The 20,013-nt window shown below is 42.3% G+C and overlaps 1 protein-coding gene across 3 annotated transcripts in view; it reads right to left on the bottom strand.

The window, feature by feature from the left end:
* STAB1 (stabilin 1) overlaps positions 1-20,013 on the bottom strand; it is a 94,430-nt gene that overhangs the window by 28,125 nt on the left and 46,292 nt on the right. For all 3 annotated transcript variants that reach the window (XM_053377553.1, XM_053377554.1, XM_053377555.1), the window contains 15 exons: positions 16,773-16,850; positions 16,137-16,238; positions 15,161-15,268; positions 13,992-14,123; positions 13,410-13,538; positions 11,083-11,139; positions 9,662-9,757; positions 8,465-8,660; positions 7,572-7,667; positions 6,600-6,645; positions 5,571-5,650; positions 2,624-2,749; positions 1,797-1,870; positions 858-932; positions 224-337 (listed from right to left, as the gene is read on the bottom strand). In XM_053377553.1, the coding sequence (XP_053233528.1) occupies positions 224-337; positions 858-932; positions 1,797-1,870; positions 2,624-2,749; positions 5,571-5,650; positions 6,600-6,645; positions 7,572-7,667; positions 8,465-8,660; positions 9,662-9,757; positions 11,083-11,139; positions 13,410-13,538; positions 13,992-14,123; positions 15,161-15,268; positions 16,137-16,238; positions 16,773-16,850 (1,509 nt within the window). The remainder of the gene's footprint in view (positions 1-223; positions 338-857; positions 933-1,796; positions 1,871-2,623; positions 2,750-5,570; positions 5,651-6,599; positions 6,646-7,571; positions 7,668-8,464; positions 8,661-9,661; positions 9,758-11,082; positions 11,140-13,409; positions 13,539-13,991; positions 14,124-15,160; positions 15,269-16,136; positions 16,239-16,772; positions 16,851-20,013) is intronic.

Raw genomic sequence — 20,013 nt, 5'->3', positions numbered from 1 at the left:
TTTGTAACTTTCTCACCTCCTCTGAAATATCCGCTTGGCATTTTAAAAAAATCTTAGTTTGCTTCTTCTTCAGAAAGAGGAGTGATGGTGTAAGGAACAGTTCTGTATACAGCCTGATGTCAATAATATATTATTGCTGGTATAATGCTGCCCGGTGGGAACTTAAGAGTAGGCTGAGATAAAAGAAATAGTGGCAGCCCCTTTCCAACAGAATGTCTTGTACCTGCCACACACTGCCTGTGCATATAAATCCATCGCCGGTACCAGATAAACAAATGCAGATTCGATCCCCACTTGTAGAGAGACAGAGAGCATGTGGACTGCAGCCTCCATTATTCTGGGAAGAAAAGTTGAAACATATTAGTCAGTAAGAAAGCTGAAATACTGCCTACTTGGAAATGCGTAAAACACACAGTGCTTGGAACTCACATAACTTCTTCTTTTTTAAAATGTTTTTATTAAGCAATTTCAACATAACAAATTGTCAAACCGTATAATCACAGACATAATTCCCCCCCTTTCCTCCCTCCCTTCCCCCCAGGACTTCCCTCAGCTCCTCTCTCTGATTTCTCTGCACATACTATTTTCTGCATGTTATAAAACTCACATAACTTCTTGAACAAACCTCTATAATCAAGGTGGGCTCTAGATTTTTAATGCTTCTTATCTGAATGGACCATTTTATGCCAAATTACACACTACACAGCATATTCACGATTGGTTTCCCCAAACACACCCTTTTTTTTTTTAACATTTCAAGATTCTACCCATAATTTGTCTGATAATGGACGGAAAGGAGATCAATGTAAATCATTTGTTAATCTTTTGACGAGAGAATCAGATGAGTGCCAACAAACCTCCTTGCAAGGATTAGTGCGCTCACACTTGTTAACACCATCGCCAGTGAACCCAGGAAGACAGTTACAGGCAACCTATGTAAAATAAAACAAAAGCAACAATGTATAGTCAACATTATATAATTCGGACCTACAAACAAAACTGCAGACAACAGTAGCAATAGATTGATTTTCTACAATGAAAATTAAAATCACAGGACCTTCCTCAGTCTAGAAACCTGCAGCTGTCTTTATCATCTTATTTCTGCTGTTGTGTGTAAGCATGCAACAAATCACTTCTACCTGAGCAATGGAACTTCTCCTCTGTCTTCTCCTTCTATGTGCACCCTGTATCTGCTCTGGGCTTCTCCCCCAACCCTGCTAATTATAGGGGGGCTGGAGGATAAAAAGGGGGAAGTCCCATTGAACAAGTGGAAAGTGTTCCCTACGCACCATGACCTTGCAGGATTCAAATGATGATCTAACAGAGGAGAGCATAACAGAAAGAGAGAGCACATGCATAGCCACCAGAGTGTGCCACTGTGTTTTCCCAGTGAGAAACAGTGCAATCAGCTGCAAGAATTTTAAATAGTCTTCTGAGCTAGTGAGACCCAATCCCTTACGGTCACCAAACTCAGCAGCTGGAGATGCATTGCAGCGCATTAGCACTGTTCTCTCATTGTGATGAGATTTCAGTCTTAGATAATATAGATATGTGCTCATGGAGTGACTTGTGCAATGGAGCTCCCACAAAATCTGCTCCAGAAGGTGGGTTTTGTGGAACCCTCAGGGTAGATCTGGGAGGGGGTCATGGGGAGGAGAAATCTGTTGCATGCGTGAATGTTGCTACACAAGCTCAATGATTTCATTGGATACTACCCTTAGAGTGGTACTCTTTCCCCCCAGGGAGAAATGTACTGTTAGAGAGCCCCAAAAATAAAGAGAAAAGGAGTTGCTTACGAGGCCTGGTCCTGTTTTAACACACTCGGCAAACTGGTGACATCCTCCATTCTTGTCTAAGCATAGATCAATTTCTGTATGTAGGAGAGATGTAGGAGAGAGGATTGTATGCACCAAAATTTTGTTTCCACTGTAAAACTGCACCTGCCTAACAAAACAAGTTCCTAGCATGCTAGGAGGCATGAACAGCGCTGTTATATATGAAGCTGTCTGCCAAGAGGAGAAGTGAGCAAGAGTGAACCAGTAGAAAAAAAGGTTAAATTTTTGGTCTTAAGGACAACATTTTTGACCCACTCACTCTCAACCCCCAAATAAAGCCCTTTCCATGCTAAAAATTAAACACAGCTCTGTGAAGGAAAGACAGAACCCCATAGGAAAGACCATGGCCACAGTAGGCAATACACATACCTGTTACACAATATTTAAATAGGCCCCAACCATGTCTTGGGCAAAAATTGGGATTTGTTCAAATTGCAAGAAGCCCTATTGTCCTAGTAGCAGGTAGATGGGCACAGTTCCCATTTCCTAACAACCACAACTTTATTACTCTGCCTAGGCACGGAACAGTAGGATATCTGCTGTAGAGAAGTGGTGGTTGAACCATGCATGAAATAATTAAGGCGGTGTGAGACGCCAGGTCTGTAAGGGAGACAGGGTGACTGTAAGTTCTCAAACTCATTTTAATGATACCATAAATATTTACTTGAGCTTTAAATGTCACCAGTATGCTTACTCAGGCATCTACATATATACTGGCCTTTGCAGTTAGCATCTATTTTCAAAAGCAGCTCAGCAGTTCATGTGCTTCAAACAGCATGGGTGCTCACCCCGGCATAGAGTCCCATCTCCAGCATAGCCTTCTTTACAAGAGCAAGTTCTTTGACCAGGCCCAACTTTTGTACAGCTGGCATGTGGGGAGCAGCCTCCATTGCCCACCGCACAGGGATCAATTTCTGTGTTACAAAAGAAAATAAATTAGGAACAGGGTTGTCCTTTCTCTCACTTCCCTCTGCAGCCTCCTGAAAACCTGCAAGAGTGACCCTTGTGATCAGTATGGAATATATTGTTGGGGGGCGGAGGTCAGATGGGGAGGGGAGTTAACAGAAATTTTCCCCTTATGTGAACAGATGATCAAGGCAGAATTGCAAGTCTATTTTGCTCATGCTTCTTAGCCAAACTGCCAAGGGAACATCAGAATCACTCGGAGAGGTGTACTATTTGCGTGATCAGGCACATCAAGCCTGTTGCCTCCCCCCACAGACAGATTCATTGTGCAGTTATTGGATCAAAGCAGGCCACAACTTTATTGATTACAGATGTATGCAATCTGGCTCAGGCATCGGGTGATTTCTCGCTCAGTCAGCCCACCTGCTGACTTCTTCCCAAAGGGTTGAATCTGAGAAAGGATTGCCCTGTGACTTACAACAAATAGGAACAGCCCATCAGAATTGCTGCCTTGGGGAGTGTATGGTCCTTAGCCCCATCTGGGCTTATGGACAAAGCACTACCCCAGGATCCCTTTAATGGGGTACCCCAATTCCGGCTCCGGTGGCAGTTAAGACATTGGGGATCATTTATAGAGTTTAACTGCAGGGGATGTAAGGCTTTGCCTCCTCTTTCAAAGAAGGGAGAACATGCCTGCTTCTTTTCTGCCTCTCTGATTTTTTGGCAGGCCCACTGTGTGTGTGTGTGCGCGCACACACACACACACACGCAACCCAGCAAGTCAGGGAGGGAATAACTATCAGGATACAGGCACAGCTGATAACAAGCCACAACTGGCTTGCTGAGGTAAGTGGGGTTGGCATGGCATGGGGTCAAGATCCATTATCTCACAAGACTGCCAGTCTGAAGCTCAATACACCATCGAAGCACAGGGAACACTTTGGGACTTGACCAGCATGTAAGAACCTAGTGTGGTGCATGCCATGGAGCTGGAATCTCGCTGGTAACATGAGGTGAGTGGGGCCAGAGCCAGTCTGCTCTAAGCTGAGGCTATAAAATGGATATCATCATGGTTTCATCTGGTTCTGGCTTCATGGTTTGATTAATATGACCAATAAAGATCGTTCAATTGCATTGCCAATTTTGATTAAATCACTATATACGGGGGGGGGGGGGAGGGCATGCTGATGCTTAACAAAATTCTTGTTGAGGTAAAATGCAGGATTCATAGCCTGCATCTGATCAGTTTCTGGCTGATTGCTTTGAAATACCTGTCTTGTAAGAAGTTCTGTGTTAATCCATAAAAATAAGGATGCTTGATTAAATGAAAGTGGTTTTGTTCCTGATTGCAGATTTCAAAATGATTACTGTAGAGATTACTGTAGAGGAGCTATTTAAGCTGTTATACATCAAGGTGGCATAATAATTTGATTAGCCTGGTACTAAGCACTTGAAGTGCTAGCTGTTTTCATAATCGTGACAGAATGGGGGACAAAACAGGGAGGGGTTAGGAGAGCAAAGCTATTTTGCTGTCGCTTTACTTTTAATTTTTGTACTTTAGTTCTTATAGATTTGCCTTATCCTCTGCAATAATGTGAACATTTCTGTTTCTAGTTAAATTGCAACCAAATGTGCCTAAATGAAGAGTCAATATTAAATGACCGGCCAAAAGGTATCTTAAAGGGCCATAGGAAATGACCCTTTGAAAACCCATAGGATTCTCAAGAAACAGAAAGCAGAATCACAGAGATGGAGGGAATCTCAAAGGTCATATAGTCCAATGCAGTCAATTGCCCCTCAACTGATGGCCATCCAACCTCTGCTTAAAAACCACTGATGGTGGTGCATACACCAGCTTCTGCAGCAGTCCTTTCCACTGTCAGACAACTTCTACTACAGGAGAAGTTTAAACCCTTTTTCTTTTAATGTAGGCACTCCAGAGGAATAAAAACAGATCTGCTCCATTATCTATGTGACAGCATTTCAAGTATTTGAAGATGGCTACTCCCTAAAGAAGCCATAAAGAAGGCTCATCGCCGAAGAATTGATGCTTTTGAATTATGGTGCTGGAGGAGACTCTTGAGAGTCCCATGGACTGCAAAAAGATCAAACCTATCTATTCTGAAGGAAATCAGCCCTGAGTGCTCACTGGAAGGACAGATCCTGAAGCTGAGGCTCCAATACTTTGGCCACCTCATGAGAAGAGAAGACTCCCTGGAAAAGACCCTGATGTTGGGAAAGACTGAGGGCACAAGGAGAAGGGGACGACAGAGGATGAGATGGTTGGATGGTGTTCTTGAAGCTACCAGCATGAGTTTGACCAAACTGCGGGAGGGAGTGGAAGACAGGAGTGCCTGGTGTGCTCTGCTCCATGGGTTCACGAAGAGTTGGACACGACTAAATGACTAAACAACAACAACAACACTCCATCGCAACTCACTCATATTTTTTTCCTGGCAAAACACACCCAACTCATTCAACTTTTCCTTACAGGACTTTGTATGCAGGCTTCTCACCAACTTTGCCACCCTCTTCTGGACACATTCCAGTTTGTCAATATCCTTCTGAAGCTGCAGCTCACAGAGCTGGACAGCAATGTTCAGAAAAGGTCATATGTTCTCTTCTACCCACAGAATTTTCATTTTTGAAAAGGTATGCATGTTCATCACTCATATATGCATGTTCATCACTTGATAAATGAAAACTATTGTTTAAATCAAATATCCATATTCTGTTGATTACTCAGTTCATTATCCAGACTTTTCTGTGCAGGATGGGTTATGATTTTACCATGTATGCAACATAATTGCAGACATTTGCCAGAAGTACCTGTGCAAGAGGTTCCGTTCCCATTGTATCCAGCAGAACACAAGCAAGTGGGCTGGGAAGTGGTAGAGTCATTGACGCAACTGAAATGGAAGAAGGAAGCACTGAGAAGGTATGTATGTACCCAAATTCACCAACATGTTCAAGGATGCTATTCTGTGGTAATGACCAGTCTAAAACTCCAGCATTCTTGGATCTCTATAAACAGTTGATCCTGGTTTCCTTTGCCCAGGTGAATGCAATTAAGAACTATGAGAGTGACATTATATCATGCAGGGTTCAAAAAAGCTCAAGCAATGCATTTTTGCTTTTCCTTGTGCAAAACAAATGGAAGTTTTGCATCTCAGTGACATGTGCATGACAGGACCCCAGTTGATCATAAGTGAAAGCCACTGCCAAAAGGCTATTGCTGACAAAAGATTTAGGTGGTCTCGAAATTAGCAGACCGATTTCCATCTATATCAAAATTACTTCTCCTTGATAGGTACATCTTTAGCTCTACAGCTGTTGATAATACCCAATACAAAGCAACAGAATGGGTAAATGCCTTACCTATTCACACTTCATTTTCAGAAGAGGAATATGCATTTTGAATTTGCATTTTAAATTAAACAATATATTGTTTATATTAAAACAATATATTGATGAGCAGATGCCATCCTTTTACAATCTTTGCGTATGAAGGGCTTTCTCTCATGCACAAACTAATTCCCCACTGCGCAGGGTGACATTAAAGGATGGAGCAATTGAAAATGCAAAATGTTGAATTAAAGCATCAGCTTCCATTATTATTAATAATAATTATATTCATTAGTCACTTTAAAAAAATGAACTCACAGTGACTTATAAACATTGAAAGCAGATATAAAGAGAAAAAACAACCTAAAATACAATAATATGCATAAAAGAGCAAATCCAGCTCAACCCCAATCCACTACAAAAGTACTGTCATGGTTCCATATTTCAAATACTCATGTCCAGATACATGCATAGCATCACATGTTTTAAATTGTGCCCTCCAATTGTACTCACTTCGCATGTTCATCGCAAGTGCCATTACAGAAATCCTTTTTAACTTCTGAGAGAAAGAAAGAAAAAGTTTTTACATTATTCCTGCATTGCAGGGGGTTGGATTAGATGACTCTTGGGACCCCTTCCAACTCTACAATTCTATGATTCTATAACTCATCAAGTAATTGAAATCTGTCTAAGAACAATGACAGCAGGACCTTGAACCAAATCAGTCTTTTCAGCGATACTTTTTATGTTGTGATCTCAAGTCAGCAGCTTCTCTGTACTGCATCAGAAGCTGCTTCTGCAATGTGACAGAAGAAGCAGAGTTGCTGCTGTGGAAACAATGTTAAAAAGCGTTACTGCATGCACGCCCGCACACACGCACACACACGGCTGCCTGCACACAGATATTAATAATGGCCTCACTAAATCAGAGTTCTGACTTTTCCCCAAATCCTCCTGTGGTGGAATGCTGAGATAAAAGCAGATCCCATTGCAGGGGTAAAAGAAAAGGAAAATAATCAAAGTTATCACAGCAGTAATACCAAGGTTCCTGTTAGGTCTAAACTGGGCTATCCCAAATCTTGGGCAATCCATAGTTTTGGGGACCCAAAATTAATTATTGACCAGAGAAGAAGTGCTTGACCGTGTTTCAACAACTGTGCAGCATTCATATTTGATGCTTCAGCAAATACTTAATTTATGTATTGTATTCATGTTCGGCACCTGTGGCACTCCAGATATACTTTTATGTTTATCCTGTTTATTAAGTTTATCCCCCAGAGTATCTCTATGTGTGCATAATCCTATGACTGTCTATCATTCCATTTCTATCACTGCCAATACGACATTAATTTTTGCTGTTACTCATCCTTACATAACTGCTTTTTCTTAAATCGGTCTCACTTTTAAGATTTCGTTTTTTAATTCACTGAGTTCAGCAACATCATGACTGCATATCCACAAAGACAGTGGCTTTCATGCACTTACCTATGTCGCAGCTAACCCCTTTAAAGCCTGCCGCACAGGTGCAGCTTCCATCCCCCAGCAGTCCATCGTTGCATATCCCATGAGCGCAGTTGCATTCTGAGGATAAATATTAAACTTCTATCAAGGATACATACAGAAGCCCACATTAAGGCATGCTGAGTTTTCCACAAATTCATAATCAGCTGTATGTGACTGTAGCATTTTAAAATAAATGATGAATCATCATGAAATATGAGTACAAAGCAAGTTATATAGAATATAAATACAAATCCTTCATATACAATCTATTTTTTTAAAAAATATACATATGTACAAAAAGTACATACATTATCAAATGATAGATTATGAAGTTGTAAAACTGAGTGTGTATTAAAGTTCAACACCATTTTTTTTTATGCCAATAGCCAATCAAGGGACTCCAGCCCACAGCAAATTTGGGATTCTGCTGTCTACAATCTATTGATTTTACTAATTCATCTATTAATCTTACTTTTATTTTTAAATAATTGTATTAATTAGCAAAACTTTTTCATCTACTCCCTCGATTTTATTATTTTTGCATTTCCCCTGCACTTTGCTATGATTCACTTTGAAGATCATTGGTTGAGGTTTTTTAATATACACATGGAAAAGTTCTAACACCACAATTTTAGTAGCAAAGGTTTAATCTTTTGATATACCCACTGGATGCTCTCTCAGACAATAGACAAAAGTTAAATGGGACCGCACCTATGAATTTGTTATAGCTAATGACCGCATTGGACCCTAGGAACCAAATGTGGAACAAAACATATGAGTAATTCACAAAAAGTATGTCAAATAACGTTGTAGAATAATATTCCCTCCCTGTCAATATCACAGAAGTTCCGCACATCACTCTAGCCATGAATCACCTGATTTACAGTTGGCTCCATATCTTCCTGGCTGACACATTTCACAGGCCGTTCCATGGTAACCTTCATGGCATTGGCACTCGCCATTGCCATCAATGCCATCTTGACACACTCCGTTTCCAGAACACCAACGGTCTGGTTTTCCCGGGCACATCTCACACATATGGCCATAATAACCTGAACAGCAGACAGAGACCTCAGGAAACAAAACAAATAACAGTCAGACCCATTATACTGGAGGAAATGTGAAACATCATGTAGTCCAAATATTATTTTTAAAACTGCTTTTCGGTTGTTAGTTGTTGGTTTTTTTGGGTGGCTTATATATTTATTTAGTGCTTGAGATGGTGCCATAATAGCATTACTCCGTGGTCATCAAGCAAGGCTTTACTAGTGCTGCCTCTTGCTCCCGACGTCCACACCACGTTAATTCCAAACAGGAACCTGGCTGAAGGATTGATCCCAGCCAATCATACTATTAATTTATGTGTGAACTGTATAACTTTAAAAAATATTGTTTTATTGTATACTGATGTTTTAAATTCTTGTACATCGTTTTATAATTTTCTAAATAATAATGTAACTAATAAATTCTTGTAAATACAATACGCCGCTTAACATTTCTTAAGTGGTGCTGACATTGTGACATGTTTTTATGTAGATAAGAGGATGGAGATTGTGTTCAGCATGGACAGCAGCATTACAGTCATATCATGGGACAGAGACCTCCCCTTCAAATATTTTGGATGGTATTGGGGGTTGACAGGTCAGGAAATAAAAATTTGATGCTTACAGAGAAATTAGTCCTCTGTGGGGAGGGTGCTATAGAACCCAAGGCCAGCTTGTGGGCTTTCCCAAGGCATATGATCAACTAGTAAAAGAACAGAATTCTGGGCTAGATGAGCTCTTACATCCTTCTGGGCAACACAACTTTCTGAGTGATGGCACAAAGGTCTCTGAAGCATCTTTCCATTTTATGATGGAAGTGATGTTATTTCATCCAAGGGCTCTAAATCATCATTAGCCAACTGCATGTATTGAATGGGAAGTAGATCTATAGAAGCTGGCTTTTGCAGCTCTCATGCAAACACTTTTGTGCCAGCCATAATGAAATGAGTATGAATTCCATGTGTGGGGCAGGAATAAACAATTTTCTATGTGGTCATCATGCATTTGTATACAGTAAAGCTTGCTTACTAAGGAAACTTTGATGCAGGTGAAATGACAGCCAACTGATCTGCGGCCTTGAGACTTTAATACACAGTGAGGAAAACTCCCATTTGCTGGTGCTCCCTGTCAATTATAAAAAAGTCATTACCAATCACATCATAAACAGATATTTATTCCAAGCAGACAACACTCAGCTTTAACCAACAAATGTATTTAACTCTCATTCAGCTGCCTCAATATAAAAGTATTATTGGCCAAAGGGCTTTGCTCATGCAGAGAATCAAGGGTTAAGTTATGTAAAAAGCTTAGAGCAGGGGTTGGCAAGGTTTACCTCACCTGGGCCGGTTCACTCCAGCGGAGATGTTTCTGTGGGCTGGATTGCGCATGCTCGTGATTTCCGACATCTGCGTCTGCGCAGACGTGATTTCCAGTGCCACAGAAGCGAGTCCCCGTGCCGTGCTGCGCCGGTTTAGTGCAGTGCATGGGGACTCGCTGAGCAGGCGGCTCAGTTCAGGGGCGGCACGTGGGCCGGTTAAACGACCCTCATGGGCCGCCTTGGCCCATGGGCCTTAGGTTGCCGACCCCTGGCTTAGAGAAATCCGTTAGGCAGATGACTGGTGCCCAGATCAAATATTGAGGGTAAGGAGGAGGGATTATTTTGACTCTTAAGGCATTTTAAAAAGACAAAAACAAATACTGGATGACAAAGCAACTTGTTCCAATTCTCTCTCTCGCTCTCTCTCTCTCTCTCTCTCTCTCTCTCTTTGTCTCTCTTTGTGTGTGTGTGTGTGTGTGTGTGTGTGTGTGTGTGTGTGTATCCAACTAAGTGCTAGTCAGAGTACACCCATTAAAATTAATGGGCCAAGTTAGTCATATTCATTTCAATGGATCTACTTTGAGTAGGACTTAGTTAGATACAACCCTATCAATGAAGGTTAGGTGAAAAATGATGCAAATAGGAACTGGGAGAATTTCGATTCAGTTTGCATTTAAAGACAAACCTTTCAAACTTGAACTTTCTGAACAAGTCAAGAACTGCCACACAGCTATCCTTCATAGTTGACACGCAAAGTTTGTCACACAGTTCTCCAACCAACTAATGTTTACAAAACTACACCTATCAGGGGAATGTGTGTATAAAACAGGTGCATTTATGAAAGCAGTATACAAAAATACACTGTATAAAGTGAAACTGCTTGTAAAAATGAATATAAAAATATGCTTATTGGGAGAAATTTGCACTAAAATGTTGAATAATTTTCACAAGGATTGTTTTACAAAAAATTGCTACAGAAATGTGGAGAAATGAATTTACGTTTGGCTAAATTACAAACTGAGAGGACTGATACTAACATATCTTTCCATCCCTAGCAGCAGGGTAAAGGAGTAAGTAAGAAAATACATAAATTCTGTGAGGAAAAATATTCAAAATAAAAATCATGACTTACAGCAAGCACTGATCCGTTTGGGCACCTGATTTTTTTGTCACACTTCGCACATCTTGTCTAGAGTACAGAGGATTTTTTTAAAAAAAGGAGAGAAGTCAGTTTCATGTTCACAGCACATTAACAATTATCAGTCTCGGCTACAGGAATGCAGAGCATACAAGGTAGAAGATGAAGTACACAGTCAATTAACTGCCATTTCCCAAAAGCTAAGATGGCAGAGTACGTTCTTAATGGCTTTGCTGAAATTGTAAAAAATTATGTGAAGCCCCATTATTCCTCCTAATATCCAGTATTGTGGTCACAGGACTCTTCCATTGTGAAATGTCAATCCCTTCAAATAGCAACTTTTTTGTGTGACTTTCTAATTTGTTTTAACAACCTATGGCTCCTTAGACTATGAGACCTTTGGTAACTGAAATCTAACTCTTCAATTTATATTATAACTACATGATTCTCTGGAACCTAACCCATAGACTTTTGGCAATGTGGCAAAACAATACCTCAAAAATAAATAAAAGCAATGGTTTTGGCACTCTTGGGTCTGCTCATTGAGCAGCAATGCCAAAATATAACACCTCATTTCATGAAGATTATTGACCAGCAGCCATCAGATATTTAGTTCCCAGACATTAGGGTCTGTGTTTTTGCTGTTCTCCTTTTATATGAATTCATATGGCAGAAAGAATTGGCTTTAGGCAGATATACCCTCATTCATTCATTCATTCATTTTCTTTGGCAAATTAAGTTGCTTCTCAGTGTGGGTTCCTGCAGCTCAAGACCAGGCAAAGCAATGTAGCAGCATGCGTTTAAGATTCTTGGGGAAGAGACTTTACGGTTAGTGGTGTCCCCCCATCTCAAATGGGTTAGAAGGTCAAATACCTCCTCAGATCCACAATTGGAGGCAGTGTACTTCAACAACCTGCTCCAACTGAATTCAGTCCCACCAGCACCTCAGTGCACCATGCTGCACTTTACTCTCATTGATATTTGACACACAACTTCTAATTTAAAGGTAACAGGAAGTAAGCTGTAGGGCCGCTGGCTTCTGGTCCTAGTCCACTAAGCAGTGATTTTATGGAAAGTGAAAGGGACACTAGAGACCATACAGGAGACGCCGAGCATGTCTGATAATGTCCATGGGCTCTTTTGAGTGTCTTGGGGTAACAAGAGTTTTTTTTAAAAAAAATTATGAGCACTTCCAGGGACTGTAAACATTGCTCATCAGTACAGAAAGTTGAGAGCACCAACTGAAAGGAATGTGAGCCACTCAGTAAATAGATGTCCAATAAGATGTGTCAGATAAGAATTTGTGTCTCCTGATGTAAAAAGCTTGGGTCATACATGTCTATTCAGAAGGCTTACTCCTAGGGTAAGTGAGTATAGCATTGCTGCCTGAATTCCAAGACGCTGGAGCTTATGTAAAATATTGTCAGGCAATAATTATTACAAGTGAAGAAGTGGATGCAGCTGGGGTTTTAGAGGCAGAAATGTTTCTGAATAACAGCTGCTAGAAACGACAGGAGGAGAGAATGCTCTTGTGCTCAGGTCCTGCTTATTGGTTTCCCAGAGGCATTTGGTTGGCCACTGTGAGACCCGCATGCTAGACTAGGTGGGCCATTGGACTGGCCCAGCAGACTGTTCTTATAGGTATAAAACCAAATCGATCATTTTAGCCTTGTCACCTGTATCAAATTTAGTTTTCCATAAGAAGAAGAAGAAGAGTTTGGATTGGATATCCCGCCTTTCACTCCCCTTCAGGAGTCTCAAAGCGGCTAACGTTCTCCTTTCCCTTCCTCCCCCACAACAAACACTCTGTGAGGTGAGTGGGGCTGAGAGACTTCAAAGAAGTGTGACTGGCCCAAGGTCACCAGGCAGCTGCATGTGGAGAAGCGGAGACGTGAACCTGGTTCACCAGATTACGAGACTACCACTTCTAACCACTACACCACACTGGCTCTCGATAAACATGCTAAACACAAAGAGTGACTTTAGGCATATTCACAGTGGCATGGCTATGAGAATTCCCTGGAGGATACCTTATCAGGCAAGCATTAAACACGTTCAGTCTTGAAAGGTGCAATATATCAGAGCTCAAAAGGAACAAACCGATTCTCAGTAAAAGAAGACAGTCTGTACAGACAGTGCGCAGCTGTGCAGCAAATGCCCACCCCCCTCCCAGAGCCCCAAGTGAGCAGATATTCTCAATGAATGACCCAAACCAATTGGCAAAGAAACCTATCATGCCCAATTAATTAGTTCTAAAGTAACCATCATCAAACATGTAAATTTCGTACAAAACAAGAAATTACAGGTCTCTAACGCTTTACCTTTTGCACTGTAGTGCTGTTGATACTACAACGGTTCTTTTGAACTCGCAGGACTTCAGAAACCCCAATCAACATCCCATTTGTTGTTTCAACAAACTGACCATTCAGGAGGACTTTGTTTACATATGCCTGCAGTAAGAAAGGATGGCAAGTAATGAAATCTAGGTATGCTCCAGAAAAGCACAATGGCTCCAATATTAATTTCTAAGAGAGCATAGAATGAATAGTTTATCATGTTGTCCTGCCAGCATTATTAAGTCTTAGAAGAAAAAAATCATTCCAGAGGCAAAAGTACAATTCAGTAGCCCATGTGATCTCACTGCAGGTACACAGCTAACAAAGCAGTCAGTCAGATGCACTGATGAGCAGAGACCAATGTATTAATCACTGGTCTGCAATTCTTTCACAAAGGTCACTGAGAAAACTTTAGCAGGTAAACTGTGCTGCTTGTGACCAAGTGGTTTAAGGGATGCAGCCACAGTCCACGAGCAACCCCATCATTTGAAACATGTGACTGAATTAGTGGCTTCCTATAAAACCATACATTGTAAAATGGAAGCATAATTCACATCTCATTCTCACCTGAGTAGTGTTTTTGTAAAACATCAGCCAGTATGAGAATCCTAGCATTGATGTTTTGTGAACTCCGCTTTTCAGGTCAGTGGCCAACAGTTTAACTCCAAGAACAACATGGTATTGTACAGTGTCCATGTCCTAGAAACCAAGGTGTACAGGAAACAAAATATTTGGTCTTTTTAAATAAATGAACAAAAGCAGAGAGATAACAGCTGGAGATAGGTAAAGATAAGAAGCACATGCCATTGTGGTAATCAGTGATTCTGTTTGATAACCAGGCCTGTATCTAGTAATGAATCTTTCACTGTTGCTTTGCTCCATCAAATATTTTACCTGGGCACCTTTATTACCATTATTTAATTAAAATGTTAATGTAAAGAAATCTACATTCCTCAGCTCAGTCACCCTCCTCACAACCTGAGAAGTAAGTAGTTATTATTCTTATTACATAGGTTGTAGAACACTGGCAGAAACACAGCCCTTTGCCAAATCCATTCTGTGAATTTGGCGGGATTTAAAGCCAGATTCCTTACCAACAATGGAGCATACTGAGGTCCATACAATACTTGTATACTGAAGGAGAATGCTAAAGCTATTCTCAACCAATAAATAAATGGGCAATATTTTACAAGTGACTGGTTATTAGTGTGATATTTAGATGATGATTAAAATAACTCTGAAGAATTTCAACCTTCTGCTTGATGAATTGCATCATTACTTCTACCTTGCTATATAATAATATATATATATATATATATATATATATATATATATATATATAGCGCCTTAGATGTTTGAATGAGGTAGAGGTGCCTCGCAGGGTATGGAATTTCTAAATGGTTATGCTAACCTGTGCATGAATGGCTTTACATGTGAATTTTTCACCTGCTCTGGAAAGTGTTAGTGAAGTGGAGCCATTTACCATGCGTGCAGTAGGAAGTTCATGTGTAAAGAACATGAGATACAATATGCCTTCCATTTAGAAATTTTGCAATGCATGAATCAGCCTTTACTCATTCATTCAAAGCATGGCTTCACAAGGTAGTATACAAAATATGATTCAGTGATGATGTGGCATTACCCCCAAAGAATAAGTACAGAGGCTTGTAAAAATAAGTAAATGCATGCATGCATACGTACGTACATACATGCATACATACATACATAGTTCTTACCAGCTGTGTAATATTAGCATCTTGGCAATACTTCTCAATTGCACTATTTCCTGGGACAAAAATAGTGTATTTTTCAGATGACTCAATCTTTGCAATCAGATGGTATTGCTGAAAGTTTCAGAAGAATACAATTAACAAGCAAATGTGGTCAGCAAAGATTATAGAGTAAGCAAAAGAAAACTTAGGGGGAAAACCAAACAACTCTGCCAATTATAAGTTCAGATACATTTAGATACAGAGTTTCAAGGTAAGATGATTTAGAGAAAGAAAGGCGTGCTCTCTGTTTTTAATAGGGCCAAACAACACACCGTGCTTATTGTGCAACGTACAAGTAAATCCTAGATTTTCTTTAATTAACTCCAGGCATGGGGTGTCAGTCTTAGTACTGTGGCAAACAATGAGAGGAGGTTTATCCCTTTCCCCATCAGTCTCTGGACAAATTTTGGGGCTGCTGCATGGCTATGAGTTAAAAAAAAATCCCATTGGTACAATGAGCTCTGCATTTCACAACAGTTTTCCACTGTTCCCTTACATAGATTACATATCAATAGTTAAACTGATGCTCTCCTAAAGTTGTGGACTACAATTCCCATCATCCCTGACCACTGGCCATGCTGATTGGGGCTGCTGGGAGTTGTAGACCATAACATCTGTAGGTCCCCATGTCAGCTCCCCCATTATAAACATTTGTGTTTTGAAGATGAGCAGGGGGGAAAGGAAACATTTTTCTAGTGTTTCATCAGATGCCCTTGGCAGTGACAGGATTACAACACTATTAGTCATCACTTTCTGGGTTTATCAAAATGTACTCCCTTCATTTCCTTTCAGTTCCCCACTCCAAGAGAACGCGGAATTGTTTTAGAATTGGTCTTCCTCCATACACCAACAGAAGACACTTCCTGTATCTAGGCTGACTAGTACAACAATTAATGGGTTCAAATTATGCGTTTAAATGCAACACAGCTGACATACTCACCTCTAGCAGCTCCTTGAAGCTACTGAAGGAGGGTGTCGCATTAAGTTGCTGCTGCAGACCTGGGGCTCTTGGAGGGATGTCATCCAAGGTGGGCAACAAAACCTGAGCAGAGGAAGACGTGAAAACAAAATGAGACTCAGTGGTGTAGTGCAGCACAAATATAGGGAGAGTGCAGCTCTGGAATTTTTTCCACAGCAAAAACTGTAGTATACCTCTCTTTTGTGTGTGGGGGGGTTTTCCCTGGGACACGATCCCATTGTTGGGTAGGCTAGGCTAAGAGATTACTAGCTCCAGGTCACCCAGTTAACTTCATGGCTGATCAGCATGTGAGATCAGCTGTCCCCAGTCAAAATCAAATGTGTTAATTGCCACAGCAGTCTTCTGCCACCTCTTTAATAGGTATTACATGCTGGTTGGAAATGTTTGCTAAGTATGTGGATCAATCTAAAGAGAAAGATCAACCTTTAGAAGTCAATAAATAAACTCTGCAGCTTGGTTGCTCTCTACCTGGTAAAACAGCTCTAGATAATCTCAGTATCACTATGGCTTTGGGGCTGATACATTCCTGTTCAGACCTTATAAATCCTCTTAACCAGAAACAGAAAGAAACATGTCCAATGCAATCTGTCAATGTACCTTGTTGATGATATAAATAGTGCTGTTAATAGCAGGGATGTCACCCAAAACAATACTTGCATTCTGAATCGTTATGGCCTGGAAAGCAAACAGAATCAAACTTCATAAATTTGCATGAGGCTGCCAAGAATTAATAGATAATGCATATTTACACAAAAGTGCTGCATCAAAAATACACCTTAAATTGCGTACCATTTGTCTTGGAACACTCTAGTTCTGTTCCATAAAATCTACTCACTAGCAGTACTGATGTTCTCTAACCATGGGATTTTATTCTTAGTTTCTGTGGGACCTCCTATCGCCTTTTTAAAAATACACAGAGAACTCCCCCCCCACACACACATCACAGTCAATCTCCCAGTAGCAGAGGCTCACTTATTCTGCTTATCAATAACCCAGCTGCATACACACTATACATTTAAAGTACACTGAAAGCACATTATAATCCGTGTAATTCTGGGAACTGAACAACATGTCCCACCAGCCTAAACACACTACAATTCCAAGAAAGTAATGTGCTTTCAGTGCATGGTGTGTCTCCAGCCAGAGTCATGAAATATGTCCATATGTAGAACTTTACCAGCGGTCTCAAGCCCACGGTTGGCTACAGTTTAGCCACTCCTCCTCTAGACCAGAGACCTCAGTGAGTGGATTAGCCATACCTTGATGACTTCATCAAACCCTGTCATCAGATATTCTATCTGCTCAAAAGCATGAACAAAGGATGGCCTCACAACCACTACAGTGTGGGATTCGATGGAGCTGTGCCACTGGAAGTGGGTCTCAACTTAAAATGAACTTCATGTGGGGTAGAAAATAGATATAGATATTTCACCCATGTGGGGTAATTAATAATAGACTTGGATGGATCCCAGATCCAGGGCTTTTTTTCAGCTAGAACTCGCCAGAACTCAGTTCCGGCACCTATCAGGTGGACACCATTATAAGCTAACAAGGGAGGCATTCATCATGAGTTCTGATACCTTTTTCTAGTGTCGCAGGAAACCCCGCCCCCCCATCATTCAGTTTGTACAAACTTCACACACACTCACATACGCTACGCTTCTGTTATAAATTCATAGAAAATCAACCATACATCGGATTTGTACTGTTCCACTTTTATTTGACTCCATGAAGGATGGACTACAAATTGGGGAAGGTTTGATATAGGCAGTGGCGTAGCGTGGGTTGTCAGCACCCGGGGCAAGGCAAGTAATTTGCGCCCCCTAATCCGTGGATTTTAGCACTCGAGTGCGAGCGCCCCCCCCCAGATGTTGCAGCCGGCCCCCCCTGCACTCCCCCACGCTACGCCACTGGGGCTGGGGGCGAGCGAAGGAGCCAAAGACCCCCCCCAAAGGCTCAGCAGGAATTTATTAAATTTATTATTTGCGGAGCCCCCGCAGGCCGAGGCAGCCGAAGCCGCCTCCCCTCAGGCGCCTCCCCGCCCCCTCCTCTCCTTGGGCTGTAGGTGGAGCCCGCGCTCCGAGGCGCTCCAGATCCGGGCTTGGCGAGCGCCTCTCCTCCTCCCGGCCGGGTCCGGGGGCTTCCAGCCGCGCTCCGCCCTTGCCCGCCCCCCCCCGCGGCTGAGACTTGCACTGAGAGCCGGAGCCAGCGGCGCCCCCTTCTGCCGGGAGACCCTCGCCCGCCCGCCGGCTTCCTCTCGGAGGGTTTTGGGGAGCGCAGGGCGCGGCAAGGCCCCTCGGAGCTCTCCTCCCTCCCAGTCAGCAGAAGCAGCCGCCACCTGTGGCTGGGCCGAGGGGATGGCGGCAGCGTCAGGGTGCGGAGGCTGCCCGTGCCCGGCCAGGCGTCGGTGGCGGCATCGGCGCTGCTGCAGCGGCTGCTCCTCCCGCGCGCAGTGAGTGGAGCGCAGCTGCAGCGGCGGTGGGGGGCGTGCACGCGCTAGGGCGCAAGGCTGGCGGTGGTGGCGGGGAGCCCGGCGGAGGAAGGAACTTGTCCCTTCCCTCTGGACTCGCGCCCCCCCCAGATGTTGCGCCCGATGCGGCCGGCACCCCTGGCACCCCCCACGCTACGCCACTGGATATAGGGCAGCCATAATCCCTTGAGCATATCAACACATACACAGGAGCCCTGCCCAGTTGCTATGCCAACCCTGATGGTCCTAGACAGAAGAACATCAAGATCACAAAGAACTTGCATATGGGAGTGGATTCAGCACAGACTGGAACAAAGGACAATAATAGCTCTTCCCTCTGGAGGCAGGAAACTGCAAACTCCCCTCTGACACCTGGAAAGTACTCATGGGGAGGGGGAAAGGAGGGACCAGCCAGGTAACAGGACACTCAGGTTACCACCACAACTCCTCCCTCAACCCCTCCTTTCTGTGATGTATGTATGATGTTTCTAGGGGTGGTCTTGATCTACAGGGTGGCAATTTCAAAATTCTTTATAAGGCCTTGCACACCATTTTTCTGGGTCCTTCCTGTCTCCTGCAAGTGAGGGGAGCACCCTGTTGCAACAGTTCAATAAAGGCCAAACCTACAGGCTGCTGTTTTGCTCCAAGTAATCCTGGTTGGTGTCTTTGTTTTTGTCCAAGGGAGCCCTCGGATTTTCCCGTTAACACTAGAAAAATAGCACTACCTAGATCCAAATACACTATCCAGTTAGGGAGTCCCAGCAGAGTTAAAAGTCACAAAATGTGTAACCTCGGTAAAGTGTTGGGAATATAGGCTGTCAGACCTTTTTTAATAATGAGTTTAGTCCACTTACAGTACTTCTCCGTTTCTATCCCCTCACAATGAACAACCCAGAGCGTTTAGTGAGCTTAAATGCTTTACTTACAAACGCCAAAGGTCAGATTCATGCATTACTCCATGCAGCAGCAAGAAGAACACAGGTAGAAAATTATTGGGTTACAAAATACAGAAAAGTACTTTTGAGCATGCAGTCTGGGCTTGAAACAGTCAAGCCCAAACGTGTTTCCTGGTCAGTTTCACATGGTGGGAGAGAGTGAACAAAGGAAGCTTCATTTCCTTCTTCACTGGAGGTGATGGGGGTGACCTGAGTCAAGGAATACAGTTCTGTGGTCTTAACCCCTTCATGCATTAACTAGCCCTACGCTTGCTAATTATATTTGATTGCAATTTCCCACACTTCATAGAACTAAACCTACAGTTTTAACTTTTGATGGTCACCCACATGACTAACCATGATTTAGACCGCAGGTCTAAATTCAGTACACCCATTCCAGTCTTAATTCCAACTGGACTTTGGCAATGAAGTG

This window comes from Podarcis raffonei, chromosome 2, assembly GCF_027172205.1.
Source record: "Podarcis raffonei isolate rPodRaf1 chromosome 2, rPodRaf1.pri, whole genome shotgun sequence".
In the NCBI taxonomy this organism is placed as follows: domain Eukaryota; kingdom Metazoa; phylum Chordata; class Lepidosauria; order Squamata; family Lacertidae; genus Podarcis; species Podarcis raffonei.
The sequence above is the reverse complement of the archived record's forward strand: the minus strand, read 5'-3'. Positions and strand labels throughout refer to the sequence as shown.